Source organism: Engystomops pustulosus, chromosome 11 (assembly GCF_040894005.1).
Source record: "Engystomops pustulosus chromosome 11, aEngPut4.maternal, whole genome shotgun sequence".
Taxonomy (NCBI): Eukaryota; Metazoa; Chordata; class Amphibia; order Anura; family Leptodactylidae; genus Engystomops; species Engystomops pustulosus.
Window position 1 is genome coordinate 21,185,836 of NC_092421.1, and position 19,185 is coordinate 21,205,020.

General features: G+C 45.1%; 1 protein-coding gene across 2 annotated transcripts in view; it reads left to right on the forward strand.

Moving 5' to 3' along the window:
- Positions 1-218: 218 nt before the first annotated feature.
- HECTD2 (HECT domain E3 ubiquitin protein ligase 2) overlaps positions 219-19,185 on the forward strand; it is an 88,399-nt gene continuing 69,432 nt past the window's right edge. For both annotated transcript variants that reach the window (XR_011850644.1, XM_072129920.1), the window contains exon 1: positions 219-536. Coding sequence is in view for 1 of the 2 variants with exons in the window: in XM_072129920.1 (XP_071986021.1) it covers positions 408-536 (129 nt within the window). In the remaining variant the exon portion in view is untranslated. The remainder of the gene's footprint in view (positions 537-19,185) is intronic.

The window sequence follows — 19,185 nt, forward strand, 5'->3', positions numbered from 1 at the left end:
CCAACATGTTCTGCAGCTTTACTATCCTTACAATAGTGTCCAGCAATGTAAGACTACAGCTCCCAGCATGCCCTGCAGCCTTATTACAACAGTCTGCACCTAGGACTTTCCCGGATGGCAGAGCATGATGGGAGTTGTAGTTCCCGCATCACCCGCACATGCAGGAACATTAGATATAAACACATGTAACTACAAACACAAGCAGCAGAGCATCGCCCCGCCCATGTGGTCATGTGACTGGTGAAGTGCCCGTGACGTCACCGAGGGGCGTGGATTCCGCTTCAGTGTAGTCGGAGCTGAGTTCCTTTCATGGGCTCCTCAGTGCCAGGGGCAGAGCGCGCTGGATGTGCCCCATGGGGCGGCTGCTGGGTACCTGGTGACATGCCCGCTCCCCTGTGCCCGCTGTGATGAGGATGTCTCTGCAGAGCTCCCTGTCCACTGGATGTGCAGAAGAGGAGCCGCTGGGAGCCCCGGAGGAGAAGCAGAGGGACAAGCTGCCCCCCATCCTGTGTGCCGCCAGCGCAGCCTCCTCTGGGGTAACTACTCTACTCTTATCTGATCCTGGGAGAGCTGGGTGCTTACAACTCCTAGAAACTTTTCCAGAACACAACATGGACTAGAGTCTGATGAAGCTTCTGCAGGGTTAGATAGATTTGGGAAAGCTGGGTGACCTCATTTATGGGAAAATTTTCCAGTTTGGGGGTAATTTAATATAGTTCCTGAAAAGTTACTCACATAGTTATTGTATATCCCCTGTTACTGAGTGCAGTCTATTGCTCCCTGTTATCAGCCATTTAGACAGCAGTCGTCGATCAGTTCATTAAAAAAACTCCCTGTGCCCATTATGTTATCCCCCGCTCCCGGATCCTTCCTAAATTTATGTATAATCTCCCTTGTATGTGAGTGGCTCCTTTATATAGCAGGAAGCGGAGCTTTTCTCAGTAACGGATCGGATTTTCTACAGGGATTAGATATAGGGAGTAATTTTTCCTTAAAATGTTCATAGTATTATTGCATGTTTAGTGATTTGTCTAGAATTTAGGGGTGTCTGTGCCTTCATATTACCAGAACCTAGAGGTGTTGTCTGTGGTCCCAGAGATGAGCCGTGTGTGGTGTCCTGTATAAGGACCATGAGCTGATCCATTGTATGATCCCATCACCACTTATCTGTCCATCATAGCGGATAGAAGAAAGTTATTTTGTTACATTGTTATAACTATTCTTCATAATATCCTGAAGTGATATTATACAGTCAGTAAATATCAGTGCTGAAGTTTTTTTTTGTTTTTTTTTCCGGTAAAATCAGATTAACAAATGCTCTATCTACTCAGATCTATAGAGTTAAAGGCATATTTCAGAGTAAAGCACTTATCATCTATCTGCTGAATAGATATGAGAGATTAAAAATTTTCTTCCACCAGATTTTAACCCATAAAACCCTCAGGTAGTTTATGAAATGTACAGCATTGAAAGCAGCGCAAGTGCAAGCAATCTGATATGATCGGGTGTGAAATGTCCATTCTAGAATTCTCTCTTTCATGTGAATGCTCACCCATTTATCTGTAAAACCTCTACTCCGAAGAAATGTGAACATGAGCAGAGAAGAGTCATATTTTGCCATAGATGAGTCAAGATTAGAAGCTGCAGGGACTAAGCCTGCGCTCGAAACGCGTCAGTATGCATCAGATCTTTACTATTTAATAACTTAAGTTTTAATAGAGGAACTGCTGTGCTGAAGGATTCTTTTCTTCTCTTTCTAATTGGATTTATTCTGAAAGTGTTAGATCACAAGTCCAAAATCTATATTAAAATTACGAATAACCATAACCAGTATGAGGTATACACAGACTTTGTGATGATTTTCCCCATGACAATATGCACCGTGTGCAGTTCGTCTTAAAGGGGTTTGCTCATGAAAAAAAATTTCTATCCCCATATTGATGTTTACACAATAAAGATAAACATTTTTAACCCTTTGCTTTACAATTATACTCAGTTGTATTGCTGTTTTAGTTCCTAGTCAGTGTAATATTCTAGAGTGTGGGCGGGGTCTCTCTTAGCAGACACATTATGATCCCTCTAGTGCTGTGTGCTGACAATGTGCTTAGATTATCAGGGTACAGGTTTATATACACTTTCATTTGGGCTTCTGAACATTGTACTAGTATCTGACATATAGAAAGAAAGATGAGACAGATCAGAGATGGCTTATTACACATGACATTCTCTGCTCTTCTATCACAGGTATAACATACACTGCCAGATCTGCTATTAACTTCCCTCTCCCCTGCCTATAGCTTGCAGATTAACATCTCCTCGTAATGTTGTTGTTTGCCGGCAGGAAGTCAGTGGCAGTATGGCGAGGAGGAGGAGGTGACCCTCATTATCCTAAATACATTTAAGAATCTTAATCCTGTGGATTGGGGATAAATTAAATAGTTGGTACCCCCATCTGCTTACTCCCTCTCTCGTTTCCCTCCATCATTATTAGAGAGTCCCTATTATGCCTATATTTTTCCTATTATGTGAAAATACCAAGTTATTAGAAAGAATCCTCCCAGACAACAATCTGCCACTTGGTTATTGGGAACACATGCTGAGAACGTGGCGGCGCGTCTTGTGTCTCTGAGAAGCTGCTGACTATATTTTATATCATCTGAAGGTAAATAAGCACTTTAACACCTCGGTGACTGCCCGCTGTCTTTTTGGGGACGGGCATAGCAGGTGCTGATGTCTTTGTGTTCCTGTTATGTGTCAGGTACTGGTCGGGGGTCCGGCTATCAGAGATCCTGAGGTGATGATAGAAGCAGATTATAAGCACTTGTGTCTTTTGCAGTGAATAACAATATACACAGCAGAGTGAGATTTAAGGCTATCTGTAACAAATTGGAATCAATTATAAAAAAAATAATTTTTTTTTTTAAATATCTTTTTGTACAGTTTATATGGTTGGAGTGAATGATAAATACATATTAGTACAGAGTGTCCATAAGGTTGGGGAATTTGCCAATTCAATTTCTAGACTTACCCCTAGGTGTCGGGGGGGGGGGGGGGTGTAACCTGACTGCAGGTGTGTGTGTGGGGAAGGGGAGGGGGGGTAACCTGACTGCAGGTGTGTGTGCCGGGAAGGGGAGGGGGGGTAACCTGACTGCAGGTGTGTGTGTGGGGAAGGAGGGGGGGGGGTCACCTGACTGCAGGTGTGTGTGTGGGGAAGGGGAGGGGGGGTAACCTGACTGCAGGTGTGTGTGTCGGGATGGGGAGGGGGGGTAACCTGACTGCAGGTGTGTGTGTGGGGAAGTGGGGGGTGTCACCTGACTGCAGGTGTGTGTGTGGGGAAGGAGGGGGGGGGCACCTGACTGCAGGTGTGTGTGTGGGGAAGGAGGGGGGGTCACCTGACTGCAGGTGTGTGTGTGGGGAAGGAGGGGGGGGTCACCTGACTGCAGGTGTGTGTGTGGGGAAGGAGGGGGGAGTCACCTGACTGCAGGTGTGTGTGTGGGGAAGGGAGGGGGGTCACCTGACTGCAGGTGTGTGTGTGGGGAAGGAGGGGGGGTCACCTGACTGCAGGTGTGTGTGGGGAAGGGAGGGGGGTCACCTGACTGCAGGTGTGTGGGGAAGGAGGGGGGGGCACCTGACTGCAGGTGTGTGTGTGGGGAAGGAGGGGGGGGCACCTGACTGCAGGTGTGTGTGTGGGGAAGGAGGGGGGGGCACCTGACTGCAGGTGTGTTTGTGGGGAAGGAGGGGGGGGGTCACCTGACTGCAGGTGTGTGTGTGGGGAAGGAGGGGGGGTCACCTGACTGCAGGTGTGTGTGGGGGGAAGGAGGGGGGGTCACCTGACTGCAGGTGTGTGTGTGGGGAAGGAGGGGGGGTCACCTGACTGCAGGTGTGTGTGGGGGGAAGGAGGGGGGGGGGTCACCTGACTGCAGGTGTGTGTGTGGGGAAGGGGAGGGGGGGTAACCTGACTGCAGGTGTGTGTGTCGGGATGGGGAGGGGGGGTAACCTGACTGCAGGTGTGTGTGTGGGGAAGTGGGGGGTGTCACCTGACTGCAGGTGTGTGTGTGGGGAAGGAGGGGGGGGGCACCTGACTGCAGGTGTGTGTGTGGGGGAAGGAGGGGGGGGGTCACCTGACTGCAGGTGTGTGTGTGGGGAAGGAGGGGGGGGTCACCTGACTGCAGGTGTGTGTGTGGGGAAGGAGGGGGGAGTCACCTGACTGCAGGTGTGTGTGGGGAAGGGAGGGGGGGTCACCTGACTGCAGGTGTGTGTGTGGGGAAGGAGGGGGGGTCACCTGACTGCAGGTGTGTGTGGGGAAGGGAGGGGGGTCACCTGACTGCAGGTGTGTGGGGAAGGAGGGGGGGGGGGGCACCTGACTGCAGGTGTGTGTGTGGGGAAGGAGGGGGGGGCACCTGACTGCAGGTGTGTTTGTGGGGAAGGAGGGGGGGGGTCACCTGACTGCAGGTGTGTGTGTGGGGAAGGAGGGGGGGTCACCTGACTGCAGGTGTGTGTGGGGGGAAGGAGGGGGGGTCACCTGACTGCAGGTGTGTGTGTGGGGAAGGAGGGGGGGTCACCTGACTGCAGGTGTGTGTGGGGGGAAGGAGGGGGGGTCACCTGACTGCAGGTGTGTGTGGGGGGAAGGAGGGGGGGGGTCACCTGACTGCAGGTGTGTGTGTGGGGAAGGAGGGGGGAGTCACCTGACTGCAGGTGTGTGTGTGGGGAAGGAGGGGGGAGTCACCTGACTGCAGGTGTGTGTGTGGGGAAGGAGGGGGGAGTCACCTGACTGCAGGTGTGTGTGTGGGGAAGGAGGGGGGAGTCACCTGACTGCAGGTGTGTGTGTGGGGAAGGAGGGGGGAGTCACCTGACTGCAGGTGTGTGTGTGGGGAAGGAGGGGGGAGTCACCTGACTGCAGGTGTGTGTGTGGGGAAGGAGGGGGGAGTCACCTGAGGTCAGATCCTCATATCTGGTGGGCTGCAGTCGGCGTTATTCATAAGGGGGGTGGCCGACACTCCCCCAGCACGTCCCCTGTCAGCTCCCCTATAGGAGAAGCCGGCAGCATGTATTGCGTAACTGCTGCCGGCTCTCCGCGATGCGGCCGTTCCACTAACAGTGGCTTATTGACAGTGCCGGCCGAATATATATATATAATTTCGGCTGTCAGTGCAGCGCTGCCGGCCATGTGAATAAGCCCCTTGGTGGAACAGCGGCGGCCCGGCCACATCGCGGAGAGCCGGCAGCGATTACTCAATACATGCTGCCGGCTTCTCCTATAGGTCCTAGCTGACAGGGGACGTGCTGGGGGAGTGTCGGCCGCCCCCCTTATGAATAACGCCGACTGCAGCCCACCAGATATGAGGATCTGACCTCGGATTTGTTTAAACCACCTTTCCGAGCATAGATTTTAAAAAAAATTGCTGGGGAGAAAGAGGCTAGGGAGAGGGTTATGGGGGGCACATTTGAGGGGGGGGGGGGGCTTTTTCGGGGTGACAGGTCCTCTTTAAAGGCGCTTTCCGACCAATGATTGGCCACTGGGTAAAGGTTACAAAATGTGTAGGTCAGGTTACCTAAAGTGTAACTAAAGCAATTTTGTATTTAAAAATTGTGTGGTGAACCGAATAATAGAAAACTTCTTGAAAGGGGTATTCTCATGTGGACCTTCACATTTAAATGGGTTGTCCGAGGGTATGCAAAAACCCTTTGGGTGGCCGGGATGTGGGTGGGGTAAAAAAAAATAAACATGTACTTAACTTCGGGGTCCCCTACAGCCTCCAGTGCTGCGATCTCTATGGTCTGTGCCCCATGTAAACAGATAGGGACACGAAAGCTGCGCTGTGCTCCGCTTCCAGCCGGCCGAGGTGAGTGTGGCCGGCCACCATTGATGTGTGAAGATGATTTCCCATGTACTCATATGGTCCTTTAGTATCAACATAGCTGTCCTTAACCCCTTAAGAACGCAGCCATTTTGTAGCTTAAGGGTGAAGACACACATGGCGTTTTTGGGCCGTTTTTACTAAGTGCGTTTTCAGATCGTTAAAAACGCATGCTTTAAAAAACGCATCCGTTTTTTAAAAACGCATGCGTTTTTTGAAAACGCATGCGTTTTTGTCCGTTTTTCATTGCGCAATTTCGGAAAAACGGACAAAAACGCATGCGTTTTCAAAAAACGCATGCGTTTTTAAAAAACGGATGCGTTTTTTAACGCATGCGTTTTTAACGATCTGAAAACGCAATTAGTAAAAACGGCCCAAAAACGCCATGTGTGTCTTCACCCTAAGGCTCAGCCCGATTTTTTTTTTGGATTCTGACTTGCTTCGCTTTATATGGTTATAACTTTTGAACACTGTTACTTATCAAAACTATTCTGAGATTGTTTTTTCCCCACATGTTGTACTTCATTTTAGTGGTAAATTTTGGCTGATAAGTTTTGCGTTTATTTACAAAAAAAAAGAAAATATGATAAATTTTTTGAAAAATTTGCCATTTTCGAAATTCTAAATCATTGCGTTTTCAGGCAGATAGATTTACCACCTAAATAAGTTGCTGAATAACATTTCCCATTTGTCTACTTTACATTTTCATAATTTCTGAAATGTCTGGATAATTTATTTTGATGTCACGCGGCTTACAAAAAGAATATCGCTTTTCCGGATTTTCAGAATTGACTATTTTGGGGATAAATACAGTTTTGAATGAAATTTTACATATTTAGCATCAAAACCCCCTATATAACCAACCCATTTTCAAATCTGCACCCCTCAAGCTATCAGAAACAGCTTTTACGAAGATTGTTAACCCCTTGAGATCTTCATAGTAATTGAATCAAAATGGAGGTGAAATTTAGAATGGTCAAATTGTTCCCTTATACGTTCATTTAGCCCTAAAATTTACACATTTCCAAAATATAAAAAGAGAAAACCCACCATACAATTTGTTCTGCAATTTCTCCTGAGTACAAAGACCCCCCACATGTGGCCATTACTTGTTTTATGGGTGCACAGCGAGACGCAGAAGGGAAGGAGGGCGCTGCAGCTGCCAGGATTTTAGTTTCCTCATTTGCCCCTTTTGAAGGCTATAAAATTTTTCGCTTTCCCGTTATTTGGGCCATGTGACGGCATTTTTTTTTTGCGGGATGAGATGCTTTTTCCATTGTTACCATTTTGGGGTTGGTATCACCTATTGTTGAAAATTTAGGAACTTTTTTTGAGGGCAGGTGTAGATGTATTGCAGAGTATTATCAGTGTCAGCCTATGCACTTGCATAGGCTGGCACTGTGCCAGTAAGATGACGTCACAGACGCCATCTTACTGGCAATTCTTGCAGGTAACTCTGGGGTCCAGATCGGACCCCAGAGTTGCTATAGCAACGATCGGCGCCCCCCGAAAACGGTTCGGGGGGGTCGATCGTGGGGGAAAGACCCCCCCAGATGCATGTTAGATGCCGCGGTCGCGCTGACCGCGGCATTTAACGGGTTAAGCACCCGCGATCGGAGACAACTCCGATCGCGGGTGTTACACTGGGGTGCCGGCTATTAGTTACAGCCGGCACCCCGTATTTCCCGATGCCGGTTTGGCTCTGATCCAGAGCCGAGCCGGCATAAGCGCCGTGGCGGATATATCCGCCACTGAGCGCTAAGTCACTGCGCTCCGTGGCGGATATATCCGCCACGGAGCGTGAAGGGGTTAAAGAGGACCTGTTACCCATAATTTCGGCACTAGGAGCTGCTTACTAAAGTAAAGTCGGTGACTGCCGCATGACGCAATTAATGCAATTGAAGTAACGAAGGTTCTACAATCAGACAGGTAAAATGACGAATGATTAACACTTTCCATACATACATTATTTCCCATAATGATTCATCTCTGCAAGGAGATTAGACTATTTAGGGACTGTCTGTAAAGATCAGTCATTAGACCCTTTATCAGGTTCCTTTATCTCCGTTGCTCCCAGCTGTGGATACAGGACAGAAAACTGATCCACACAAATGGCTTAAATAAGAAAGAAAGGCAGGGGAAAAAGAAGCACACAGGAACAGATTTCTATAATAAAGTATGGTACAAATATCAACTGTACCTTTCATTTATGGAACTTCGGTGAAAGTTTGGTTACGTTTTAAAGGGGACTTTCATAGGAAATACCTTGAAGTTATTGGGGTAAATTTACTTACCCGGTCCTGTCGCAATCCCTGATCCGGATGGTCCGACGAAGGTGAAGTCCGTCACACTTCACTTACCTCGTGCGCCCGATTTCCTGCATCTGTCGCTTCCCCCGCTGAGGTCCGTCGGAGTTAACCTTCTTCTTCCCGGTGCTTAAAGTGCGTGTCTGGCAAATTGCTTTGTTAAATCCCCTGTGTTGTCCAAATCCCTCGGATCGTCCGACGGCCCGCCCTCCGATTTGTGTTGCGTGAAAGCCGGCGCCAATGCGGCAAAATCCGATCACGTGCGCCAAAAACCCTTTCTAAATGCGGCGCACTTCAGAAATCGTCGGGTATTCCGACGATAGTGCGGACCCTTAGTAAATGAGCCCCATTGTCGCCATCATGGATCGATGGTGAGGGTATCTTCTGCTTTAATCGCTTCGTTTGGTGTCTGCAGGAAGACCTGCTGGGTTTCATACATTAAAACGGCTTCTTGGAAAGTATTCTGGTTGTTCAAAGGTCAGTTTTTACTTGTGACTTCATGTAGACAGATCAAATCTTATTGGTTCCTGTGTACAACAATGACGCTTTGTGTGAGAGCGTCTGTCCGTTCATTACATAGGATCCTCTGTGAGCAATGGGAATTCTAGGTGGTACATTTTTTTTACCTACAATGTTACGTTGTTGAAATCTATCAGGCTAGCAGACTGCGTGGCGCCTGTGTTTAGCTCACAGAGCATTTTACTATAGACTTTCTGTACTAATTTCTCAACTTGGATCTGATGGCATCTGTGTGTCCATCCCATCACCAGGACAGAAATGTAACTAATGAGATTGAAGGTTGTTAATTGGCTGGAAGCAAAAATTTTTCAAGATAAATTAATACAGGCGGTCCCCTACTTAAAGGAAACCTACCATTTCAAATGGTAGGTGTAAGCTGTAAACACCGAGCACCAGCTCAGGGTGAGCTGGTGCCGGTGCTTAGTTTCGTTAGTGTTAAAACCGCGGTATCGCGGTTTTAACACTTTTTAAACTTTAAAGCAGAAGTTGCTTCGGCGCTGCGTGCGACCGTGCGCGTGCAACGCCTGCGGCATACCGCGGTTTATAACACTAACGAAACTAAGCACCGGCACCAGCTCGCCCTGAGCTGGTGCTCGGTGTTTACAGCTTACACCTACCATTTGAAATGGTAGCTTTCCTTTAAGAACACCCGACTTGCATACGATCCCTAGTTACAAACAGACCTCTGGATATTGGTAATTACTGTACTTTATCCTTAGGCTACAATAAACAGCTGTAACAGTTATCACAGGTGTCTGTAATGAAGCTTTATTATTAATCCTGGTTCTTATGACAATCCAACATTTTAAAAATCCAATTGTCACAGAGACCAAAAAATATTCTGTCTGGGGTTACAATTATAAAGTATACAGTTCCGACTTACATACAAATTAAGAACAAACCTACAGACCCTATCTTGTATGTAACCCCTGGACTGCCTTTATATAAGAACTCTTTATGTATACATAAAAGAATGTTTTGATGTATTTGCCATGTAACATTTACTAAATATCTGTTTAGGTTTTCAGAATTTTTCTGTCCACTTAAAGCAAGTGTAGATCTTGCAAATAGCCAAGAAATGTATTTATCTGGAATCTTACAATTGTTTAAGACCAGAGAACACGTCATATAATAGTCACCCATGATAAACGTGTAGAGCCGGCGTATGGAGGAGGAAAGGATTGCGACCTTCTGAGACTACTTGAATCTTACCCACGTTATTTATTACCTTCATTATTACAATTAATAATAATAATGTACAGGCAGTCCTCGGGTTACATACAAGATAGGGTTTGTAGGTTTGTTCTTAAGTTGAATTTGTATGTAAGTCGGAACTGTGTATTTTATCATTGTAATCCCAGCCAGAACCTTTTTGGTCTCTGTGACAATTGTATTTTAAAAATGTTGGATTGTCATAAGAACCAGGATTAACACTAAAGCTTCATTACAGACACCTGTGATAACTGTTATAGCTGTTTATTGTAGCCCGGGGCTAAAGTACAATAAATTACCAACATCCAGAGGTCCGTTTGTAATTAGGGGTCGTATGTAAGTCGAGTGTTCTTAAGTAGGGGACCGCCTGTATTGGGGACAGCACTGCATAATCTGTGTGCGCTATGTAAATAAAGGAATTATTATGTTGATAAGATGTAAATGGTGTAGATTGTGACTTTCCCATGTTCCTAGAAGTGTCGGGCGATGATCAGCCTCCTCCTCCTGCTTGCCATGTGTAGTAGTAAAGTTATGGAGGAGTTGCTATGGGAAGTAGTGATGGAATTCTCCTGCAGTCAGTCCGTGATTGATGGTGTTGGGGTGATGAGCTAACATGACTGCCAAGCTGGAAAAACAAACTATCACAAGAAAGTATTTAGTGAATATACCCATAAAACCTCACTTATCATACAGAAACCCTGCAGAATAATGCATTCTGTATTATGGATACTTTGTTTATATAGAACAATAACATTGGATATTATAAAGTAAAGCCTGTGCACAAATGTATAGTATGTAGCACAAGCCGTACTTTGGCTGTTGTGTGTTACCATATGGTACTACATGTGCGTCTTTAGAGCTCCAGTATGTAAAGCCAAGATTATTTTTTTTTTTGTGTGATTCATATGGTGACATATGGAAGAACAGTAGGTCCTGATAGAAGTCAGAGACGACCATAGTACGGCTCTTAGAAGGTGTATGGGGTTGTAAAATGCTTGTATGCACGAGGCCTTAGGGTTATATAAGAAATCGTATTAAATAGAACTTATGAAATGTCCTTTGTAGAATTCCCATCACCCATTTTACCTAAATTTAAAAAAAAAAAACTCTCCCAAAGAGTTGGGCAAATATGACTCTTCTCACCCCATTTTCACATAAAGTTTAGTAGTTGTAAGGGTAGCGTCATTTCAGAAGGTCATACAGTTAGGGCCAGAAATATTTGGACAGTGTCACAAGTTTTGTTATTTTAGCTATTTAGAAAAACATGTTCAGAAATACAATTATATATATAATATGGGCTGAAAGTGCACACTCCCAGCTGCAATATGAGAGTTATCACATCCAAATCGGAGAAAGGGTTTAGGAATCATAGCTCTGTAATGCATAGCCTCCTCTTTTTCAAGGGACCAAAAGTAATTGGACAATGGACTCTAAGGGCTGCAATTAACTCTGAAGGTGTCTCCCTCGTTAACCTGTAATCAATGAAGTAGTTAAAAGGTCTGGGGTTGATTCCAGGTGTGTGGTTTTGCATTTGGAAGCTGTTGCTGTGACCAGGCAACATGCGGTCAAAGGAACTCTCAATTGAGGTGAAGCAGAACATCCTGAGGCTGAAAAAAAAGAAAAAATCCATCAGAGAGATAGCAGACATGCTTGGAGCAGCAAAATCAACAGTCGGGTACATTCTGAGAAAAAAGGAACTGACTGGTGAGCTTGGGAACTCAGAAAGGCCTGGGCGTCCACGGATGACAACAGTGGTGGATGATCGCCGCATACTTTCTTTGGTGAAGAAGAACCCGTTCACAACATCAACTGAAGTCCAGAACACTCTCAGTGAAGTAGGTGTATCTGTCTCTAAGTCAACAGTAAAGAGAAGACTCCATGAAAGTAAATACAAAGGGTTCACATCTAGATGCAAACCATTCATCAATTCCAAAAATAGACAGGCCAGAGTTAAATTTGCCGAAAAACACCTCAAGAAGCCAGCTCAGTTCTGGAAAAGTATTCTATGGACAGATGAGACAAAGAGCAACCTGTACCAGAATGATGGGAAGAAAAAAGTTTGGAGAAGAAAGGGAACGGCACATGATCCAAGGCACACCACATCCTCTGTAAAACATGGTGGAGGCAACGTGATGGCATGGGCATGCATGGCTTTCAGTGGCACTGGGTCACTTGTGTTTATTGATGACATAACAGCAGACAAGAGTAGCCGGATGAATTCTGAAGTGTACCGGGATATACTTTCAGCCCAGATTCAGCCAAATGCTGCAAGTTGATCGGACGGCGAATGGTGTACAGATGGACAATGACCCCAAGCATACAGCCAAAGCTACCCAGGAGTTCATGAGTGCAAAAAAGTGGAACATTCTGCAATGGCCAAGTCAATCGCCAGATTTTAACCCAATTGAGCATGCATTTCACTTGCTCAAATCCAGACTTAAGACAGAAAAACCCACAAACAAGCAAGACCTGAAGGCTGCGGCTGTAGAGGCCTGGCAAAGCATTAACAAGGAGGAAACCCAGCGTTTGGTGATGTCCACGGGTTCCAGACTTAAGGCAGTGATTGCCTCCAAAGGATTCGCAACAAAATATTGAAAATAAAAATATTTTGTTTGGGTTATGTTTATTTGTCCAATTACTTTTGAGCTCCTAAAATGTGGAGTGTTTGTAAAGATATGTGTACAATTCCTACATTTTCTATCAGATATTTTTGTTCAGCCCTTTAAATTAAACGTCACAATCTGCACTTGAATTCTGTTGTAGGGGTTTCATTTCAAATCCAATGTGGTGGCATGCAGAGCCCAACTAGCGAAAATTGTGTCACTGTCCAAATATTTCTGGCCCTAACTCTATCTTCAGTTATATACTACCTTATTAAATATAAGGATCTCATCTTTCCGATCACGTCAGACTTACTATTTTGTGAGCTACAGAACCAGAGATACAGGCATGTAACAACATAGGGGCAGCATGGTGGCTGAGTGAGTAGCACTTCTGCCTTGCAGCGCTGGGGTCCTGGGTTCAAATCCCACCCAGGTCAACATCTGCAAAGAGTTTGTTTGTTCTCTCCGTGTTTGCTTGGGTTTCCTCCCACACTCCAAAATATACTGGTAGGATGATTAGATTGTGAGCCCTATGGGGACAGGGACTGATCAGCGCTGCATAATCTGTAGGGGCTATAGAAATAAAGAATTATTATTATAGCTGGAACGCTGAAGATAAAAATCCAGTTCCAGTCTTTTGTTCAACTGTCTATATGTCTAGTTCCACAGGAAGCACAGAGCTGCCACCTCCTCAGCAGGCACGGGGCCACCTCCTCAGCAGGCACGGGGCCACCTCCTCAGCAGGCACGGGGCCACCTCCTCAGCAGGCACGGGGCCACCTCCTCAGCAGGCACGGGGCCACCTCCTCAGCAGGCACGGGGCCACCACCTCAGCAGGCACGGGGCCACCACCTCAGCAGGCACGGGGCCACCACCTCAGCAGGCACGGGGCCACCACCTCAGCTGTATATATTAGAACTAGAGAGATGGGTCAGGAGGGGAGGAGGAGCAAAGACCCCAGTAAAGGTCACATGTCCTGTCCTCCTGCCTGTGCCATGCCCCGCCCCTGTTTAGTGTAATGTGAGGATCATAAGATGTGGTGATGCCCAATGAAGAAGATGGCGGACATGTCACCTGCAGTCACTGGATGTAACAAGTAGGGATTCCTCCTGTGGTTTCTGTAGCTGTATACACCCTCAGTAACGTTGTTACTGGCACAACCACGTGGGGGGGTTATGTTTAGGAGTGGACACTACTGAAAGTGTGATACATATGGATTGGGGCCCGTGCCCCTTAACGCGTGCAACACAATAGCAGCGCAGAAACTTCTTAAATACCTGAGCTAGCCATTGACACCTAAAAGAACATGCAAAGTCCATCAGAAAGCTAAGTCCATAGTAAATGTGCCCTGTGTTTTTAATGAGAAAGTTTGGGAAGTGGACTTAATAGGGGGAAACGATATTTGGGTAATGAATCCGAAAAACCCACCTTATATATAACATGCGGGGTAACGTACTGCATATCGCAGCGTTCATCATTGAGGGTGTGAATGTGCTTATCTGTGCGGCCTGTGAAGTGTTGGGATTAACAATACACCACATGGGAAACTCGTGATTTCCAAGAAATGTCCTTTGTTCATGTCTATGGAGTATTCTCTGTATTACAGATTTCCTTATGTTGCATGATCTGAGAACAGCGCCCCCTGCTGGGTTGCAGTGAGAAGCCGTGTGTTTCCATTTATTCCGTTCCATTACAATTCCTTCTTTTTTTGCTCTCGATGAAGTTGTTCTGAAAGGGAGACTTGTTCCTTTAATTCCAGCGTGATTAGTTCTCTTCTGTAACACGTGTATCCAGGGGTTATTGTGTTACCCTTGGCGTTGTTCACTACTCGGCAGGCACAATCTTCACCACAATATACCATACAGCTAGAGAGAACTGTGGCAAATAAAAGGCCCGCTCCGCCATTGTTGTGAGGGTACGCTGGAGACGGCAGTTTTCAAGAAAAAATTGATTTCTCGCTACAGGCACCAGTTATTAATGTGACCAAAGTAATTTTATTTTATTTGCGACTCCTACTGGGACACGGAGACATGGGCCGGCTGTTAATAGCACTCTACATATCCTAAAAAAGACTGTATAACTATACATAGAGCCATGAATTTTATCAAAGATGTGATGAATAGAACGCAGGTTTAGGGAAAAAAATTGTTAAATAAATTAAATAATTCCTAAAAGAGAGTGATAAAATCCCCTCCTGTGTGTAGCTGAATACATTGCAGCTTTCATTATGATCACAAATCGGAGCTGTGGTCATTGGTAACAGAAAGATCTAGAGATACAATGGGGCACATTAACTTACCCGCTCCTGTCGCGATCCCCAATCCGGACTGTCAGTCGAGCATGAAGTCCGGCGCGATTCGCCAAGATCGTGCACCCGATGTCCTGCATGTGTCGCTTCCCCGCTGAGGTCCGCCGGAGTTCACCTTCTTCTTCCCGGTGTATGTAAGTGCTTGTCTTGCGGCACAATTTGAATTTTAATTACCGCGGTTAGTCCAAATCAGCCGGGTTATCTGACGGCCACGCCCACTGATTTGTGTTGCATGAAAGTCAGCGCGATTGCGCCAAAATCCGATCGCGTGCGCCAAAAGCCCCTGTTAAATACAGAGCAAATCGGAAATAGTCAGGGAAACCCGACGAAAATTCGGTCCGCGGACCCTTAGTAAATGTGCCCCAATGTATTTATGTAACAAATATTGATCTTGCACCACTTGGTCCCCACTGAATATCTGACTGTGGTTGTTAATTTCCCCTCCATATCAGATATACGTTAAAAGGGTTTGTCCATGAAAGAAATTTCTCAAATAATAAATTCTCCTATAACTATAGTAATGACCATTGTGTGGGTGGGTATACTCTAAGCAGACACTTCATGATCCCTCTGTGCTATGAGATGCAGTGTGCTGACAATGTGCTTAAATTATCAGGGTACAGGGCTTATCTACACTTCCATTTAGCTTCTGAATATTCTACTAGTATCTGACACAGAAATAGAGAGATGTGAAAGATGAGAGATGATGAGATGCATATAAAACACAATGACACTCTCAGCTCTGCTAACTTACCTAATCAATAAAACACAGTCAGCTTTGCTATAAAGACCTTATCTCCCTTTAGCTTGTAGAGTACACTGCTGCATTCTGGCAAGAAGTGCCTGGTCTTGTAATGCAGGAGGCAGAGAGCACTGCAGTGTGCAGATAAGAGAAGCTATTTATGAGAAGAATCCGACTATAGTCAGAAAATTTACTGTCGGATACAGGGGCAACCACAATTGTGTATACCAGGACTGAGACAGGTTGTATTGCTTTTTTTTGTTAACGGCGAATTAGAGAATGTTTTATTTCATTAACTTGAGTATATTGGGCTGTCATGGGACAGCCCAAATTCTAATCTTTTCGGAAGAGACCATGGATGATGGTGGAAATGGTGGCAGCATCAGTGGTGGTGGTTGTAGCAATAGTACCTGACCCTTCCATTTCAAAGCAAAGCATTCAGTTTCAGGCACGGAAGTACCTGTTCTTCTATTGCCATTTGATTTGCCATTCTGACCAGTGACCCCCCTACAGGAATGGCACCTGACTGACTGACCTCATGCCCGGTCATACCGATCTGGCTGTTATCTGAGATAAGGAGAGCTCCGGCCAGAAGATGAGACAAATGACTATTCACATAGGGTCTTCTTTCTATAATGGATGACCCCATATCCATCAGTTATAGTGATCCACTTAAAACGTGCCAAGATCATCCTTGAACTGTACTTTCATCATTGCTTACTAGGGAATAACCTATGTTGCCAAATGCTGGCAATTACATCTTCCCAATGTATCGGAACATGACATTGAAGGAGTGGAACAGTAGCTCACAATACAGTATTTGGATATCTCTAAGAAAAGTTTTTTTTGTTCTAGAAATGCAAAATAGTATGATAAAATACATTTTTAGTATAGTTCTTGTAATCATACTGAGAGCAGGAGTTGGATTTTTGCAGTAAATCCTATTCTCTTCATGTAATTGGGTGTTACACATGACTGAAAGATACAGTGGGGGAAGAATGTTGAAGGATTCTGGTTTAAAGTAAATCTGTTTGTAGTTTTGACCACCAGATCTGTATAATCGAACCTTTGTGTCTTCACAGCAGGACTGTGAAAAATGCATGTCTGTTCCAGGATTGTAGCTGGATTTATCGCACTTTGGTGTGTTAGATATCTTCACTGTACTGCTGCATAGCTCCTCCCCCTGAATAACTGTTATACCGTAGTACTCAAACAGAAATGGCTACAGCAGTGACTCCTAGCAGGAGGGAGAAGTTGTGCCCTGTGCACCAGATTTTGCCACCATCAGTACCTGGATGTCTCTGAGAGGTAGCTCTGCGGTTATCCTGGGACGTTTAACTCCTATAGTGATCTAGACTAAATGGTGAAAACAAACTTGGTTACAGTATTTTTCGGACTATAGGGCGCACTGGATTATAAGGCGCACCATCAATAAATGGCTGCTAAAACGTCTAGGTTCATATATAAGGGGCACCGGATTATAAGGATGAATGACCAGCAGGTGGCAGACCCGTGCACAGTTTAAGGCAGCTGTTGTCTGTAAGTACGGTTCATATATAAGGCGCACTGGACTATAAGGCGCACCTTTGATTTCTGAGAAAATCAATGGATTTTTTGTGCGCCTTATAGTCCAAAAAAATACGGTACTCAAGGAACACACTTGGAATTAGATCAAAGCCAGCTAGGTTAGGTTAGACAATGATCCACTACTTGCTGTCTGTTATAACCAGATTTTCCAAAACAGATTATTAGTTCTATATACATATTATCCTCTTTACCAATTCCTAGAAGACCATTTTTTAAATGAATATCTGAGTTATGAATTACTAGAATTGTTGTTGTGTTATAGAATGATATTGCTGTGTTTTTTATGATGTTCCTTCTCATTAAAGCGTTTTTTCTCCAGATTGCTGCAGACTCATTCAGATCCAGGGATCTCGGAGCCAACTATCTACAGACACAACATCTGGTGTCTTCAGCTCCACAACAATCGCACAGTATTTCATAGCAACAATCCACTTCAGCCGAGACTTGTAGGAGAGGATGGCATTTGCAAACACTTAGCTTATTCCCCCTGTTTTTTCCCACATAGGGGTTTGGAGACAAACATTGCTTTCTCTCTTAGCATTATGCACATGAGGGTTATTTCCCATGGTTTTGTCTCCTTTGATTCCAAAACCAATTGATCTCATTATAAAGAAAAACCGGTTTGATGTTTCTGGCTTTTATGCTTCATTTAGTTCTATCAGCACATGTTCAGTAAAATTCTTCTTCATATAAAGATGCCAATAAAAAAAAAAAAAACTGCTTTATTTTACGAGTCGCAGATCTGGCTACATGGGGACCAAGTTTTCATAAAGATTGTCTGGCCAAGTTACACTGACTTGAGGGCTTACTTATTTATGGCATAATACCAGTATCTACTCACAGACTGAATTGTCAGCTGCCAGAGGGAGAAGGAGACTAACCAGGGGGCGTAACTTGAGGGGGTGCAAAGGTTCATTTCCCTTCTTCCTTCTCGGTCACTGAAATCAGGATTACAATCTATAGAATAAAGCAGAGAGGCAATTACTGCTGCAGGTCCCCCCCAAAAAAATCTTCTTTTAATTTGTGAACTTATGGCTAATGCCATACAATGGTAGGAAAGGACTGATAGGACATTACAGAACCGCTACGGCCGTTTGGAGCAACAGCGCTTTTTGTTCATTTATCCCCCCTCCCTCCAGCATCAGCTCCCATTCTCTGTATGTATTGGTTGGTTAGACTCTTTGTCCATTCAATTATACGCCATAACAATAGCAGGAACATGTGTGCACATTACGCCTTATTATATCAATCTTACATGTACATAAAGGCAGATAACTTACCAGTATTCCCATGATCCTCAACCCCTCACCTATTTCTTATCAGGACGCCACTACGTTCTCAAATTTCTTTGCTGCCTCGTGCAAAATAACGCAATCGTGTCAGTGCTCCAAGTGAGGAGGCGGCACCCGATAGGCCCAGATTATGTGGAAAGGGCTCTACCATTGGGCCAATACACCCGACGGGGGCGCATAAACGACTCAGGAAGGTTATTTGGTACCGACGATTTAAAAGTCGAGGTTATCCAGATATTTTGGTAGAAGAAGCCTTGAGAAGAGTTGCACGAGAGAGTCCAGGACAAAAATGGAAAAAAAGGAAAGGCAAGAAAGATCACCAAGAGAATAGTAAATAGTAGGTTTAGCTTTTCTTTCGATTGCGCACCCCCAGCCGAAAAAACTAGTGCAGCCATAAGAAAATAATTTGTTTATTACTGAAGGAGACAAGGACTTGAAAGAAACAGCAGGAAGGTGGGCCGAAAAAGTGTGCATGTGTCGGCGCCATCTTGGAGCAGGCGGAAGGGGCATTTGTCTCTTCCTCATTCTCTGGATCTCGTACTGAAAACGTAGTGGTGTCCTGATAAGAAATGGGCGAAGGCTTGAGGATCATGGGAATACTGGTTAGTTATCTACATTTATGTATATGTAAGATTGGTATAATAAGATATAATCATATTGCTATTGTTATAGCATATAATTTGATGGACAAAGAGTCTAACCAATGAATACATACAGAGAATGGGAGGGGATAATTGAACACGCCTTTATTGTTTACCT